General features: G+C 38.7%; 1 protein-coding gene across 1 annotated transcript; it reads left to right on the top strand.

Annotated features, from left to right (window-relative positions):
- Positions 1 to 373: 373 nt before the first annotated feature.
- On the top strand, positions 374 to 1402 carry LOC133796312 (uncharacterized). The gene has a single exon (XM_062233782.1). It carries the CDS (start codon positions 374 to 376, stop codon positions 1400 to 1402), a length of 1029 nt encoding a protein of 342 aa, XP_062089766.1.
- The last annotated feature ends 1204 nt before the right edge of the window (positions 1403 to 2606 follow it).

Here is a 2606-nt window from a genome sequence, read left to right on the forward strand (position 1 = left end):
AAATTAAACTTCAAAGATGCACGAAATTCTTACCTCAAACTAAAATTCGACCTTGAGCCACTTCCAAACCCAATTCCAAGCTTGACTCCCTTGATTTCCAATCTGAATCTCACAGTCACTAAGCCACAAACTCAACTTTCAGCACACAACCCAAATTCTCAAAACATGCAAGGAAACCTAAAAATCAAATATGAGACCTTACCTCTGAATTAACCTTGGCCTATGCTTGATTCTAATTGCTTCAATTCAGCCTTGACCTCCTTCCTTAGCCTTAAAGATTTTCAGCTCTCTTCCACCTTTCTCTACTAGCTTCTTGGTTCCTTTGAGTTTCCAACATAAAACATTCAGTTTATGCCTAAGTAAAATAACGTATATGCTAAGGCTTCACACTTGGGCTAGTAGGCATCTCTCTTATGCAGGGAGGACCCAAATCATAACATCTGTCCTGTTGGGTTTGCGGAACTACTGGATGAATATCTTCTTGCTCCCTCAAAGTATAGTCAAAGAGGTTGACAAATTATGCTTGTGGTTTCTGTGGGGTAACAATGGTACCAAAAGTAGCTTCCATCTTACCTCTTGGTCCAAAGTTTGCTTGCCAAAAGCTTTTGGGGGTTTGGGTTTCGATGAAGGAGCTAAGTGGAACAAGGCAAAGCTTGCTAAATATGTTTGGGCCATTAGTCACCAACAAGAGACTTTGTGGGTGAAGTGGATAAATATTGTCTACTTAAAAGACCAATGTTTCTGGAAATACCAACTTAAGTTAGATTCAAGTTGGTATTGGCTCAAACTATGCCACATTCGAGATGTCTTTACTCAAAGGGAAATAGATGATGCTGGCAGTCAAGGGAGGTTCAAAATTGGTATGCTCTATAAGAGTTTTATCCACCAAGATCAAGTCAAGTACCAACACTTTGTGTGGAATAGGATGAGTGTGCCAAAGAGTCGTTTTATAATTTGGCAAGCGGTGAATGACAATTTGTTAACCCGGGATCACTTGCACAGGGTGCTTATGCATCTTGACTGCTACCTTTGCCCGGTTTGTGGACAGATTGAAGAGAATCATGACCATTTATTTTTTAATTGTGATTTCTCTCAGCAGGTTGTGCACCAGATTCAAACTTGGATTGGCTGCAATTGGTCTTTACGGTTCATCGATTGGACCCGATGGATTGAAGATATGAGAAATGGTGTTAAGGCAGCGATTATGGTAGCAGTGTTTTCAGCAACAATTTATTTTATTTGGCAAAATAGGAATACTTGTTTTTTTAATAGTTACTCTCTTAGAGTGAATGCTATTGTAGAGATGATAAAAAGAGATATAGTTTATAGAGTTAGTTGCTTTACTCAAAAGAAAATGAAAGAAAATGAGAGGATCTTTGTGAGGAAAGTGTGTTCCTTGTAATGTTGCTGGTGTCATCTCCTTAAGGGAGGTTGATTGATTGTATTTGGGTTTGTGATTAATGAAGTCATTCTTTCTTGATAAAAAAAAAAAAAATGTATATGACTTTCCTCAGCCAAGATTATCCTCTCCTAAGGCCAAATGACCCAATTGCCCTCATTTCCAACTTAGTCTCTAGCTAACCCTCAAGGGCATTCTAGACTTTTCCTTAATCTCTTGCAAGAATACCACTTTCCACTTAAAATAACTATCCTCAAGAGTTACCTATAGTTACCCAGGTTACCAAAGTGTCACTAGCAATTACTCAAAAATTCCCAAACTCAAGTTATAATATTCCCAAAATACCCCTAGGCTCCTCCCGAGCCGGGTATTTAACCCCGTTGTGACTTTTAGCGAAACAACTCACTAGGACCGTCTCAGAACGTGCATCACAATATATATCACCATTGTATCACAAATATCACATATATCACATTTATGCCATCAACGGGCTAAATTACAAATATGCCCCTAACAGCCAAACGGGGCCCACATGCATATTTAATCGCCTAAACATGCACTCTAATCACATATTCATTAAATTCACATATATTAATACAATATGACAATTATTGCCCTCCAGGGACGCTAATCAAGGCCCCAAGCCTTATTAGCAAATTTGGGTCGCTACACTGGGTGAGTTTTTCTTTCCCTTTACCTGCACCACATAGCACCCATGAGCCAAAGCCCAGTAAGAAAACACAATATAGTAAAAATATAATACCAATTGATGATTATAATAATCATACAGAACTTATAGCTCTAAACAGATGAGTGAATATCACTTTGTGTTTACAATAACCATGAATGAGCTTATAGCTCTAATCAGATGAGTGATTTAACACTTGAGGTTTTGGTAAACCATACTGAGTGACTGACGAGCAAGTCACTAGTTTAAACAAATGAGAGACTGATGGGTAAGCCTCTAACTTAACAGATGAGAGACTGATGGGTAAGTCACCAGCTTAACAAATGAGAGACTGATGGGTTAGTCTCTAACTTAACAGATGAGTGACTGATGGGTAAGTCACACAAGCGCTTTTAGTTTTCATCGAACTTGAGGTTGGTCCGGCATTAACGGTCTTCTGAGTCATTTAATGCAGATGACGATTAGATCTAATCTTTATTGGCTTGCGTTGAACACGATAAGGCCGTTCCTGACTTATGA

This window comes from Humulus lupulus, chromosome 8 (assembly GCF_963169125.1).
Source record: "Humulus lupulus chromosome 8, drHumLupu1.1, whole genome shotgun sequence".
Classification (NCBI taxonomy): domain Eukaryota; kingdom Viridiplantae; phylum Streptophyta; class Magnoliopsida; order Rosales; family Cannabaceae; genus Humulus; species Humulus lupulus.

Coding starts and splice junctions, on each gene's coding strand:
- LOC133796312 (XM_062233782.1), top strand. CDS start 374: ATGCTAAGGCTTCACACTTGGGCTAGTAGGCATCTCTCTTATGCAGGG.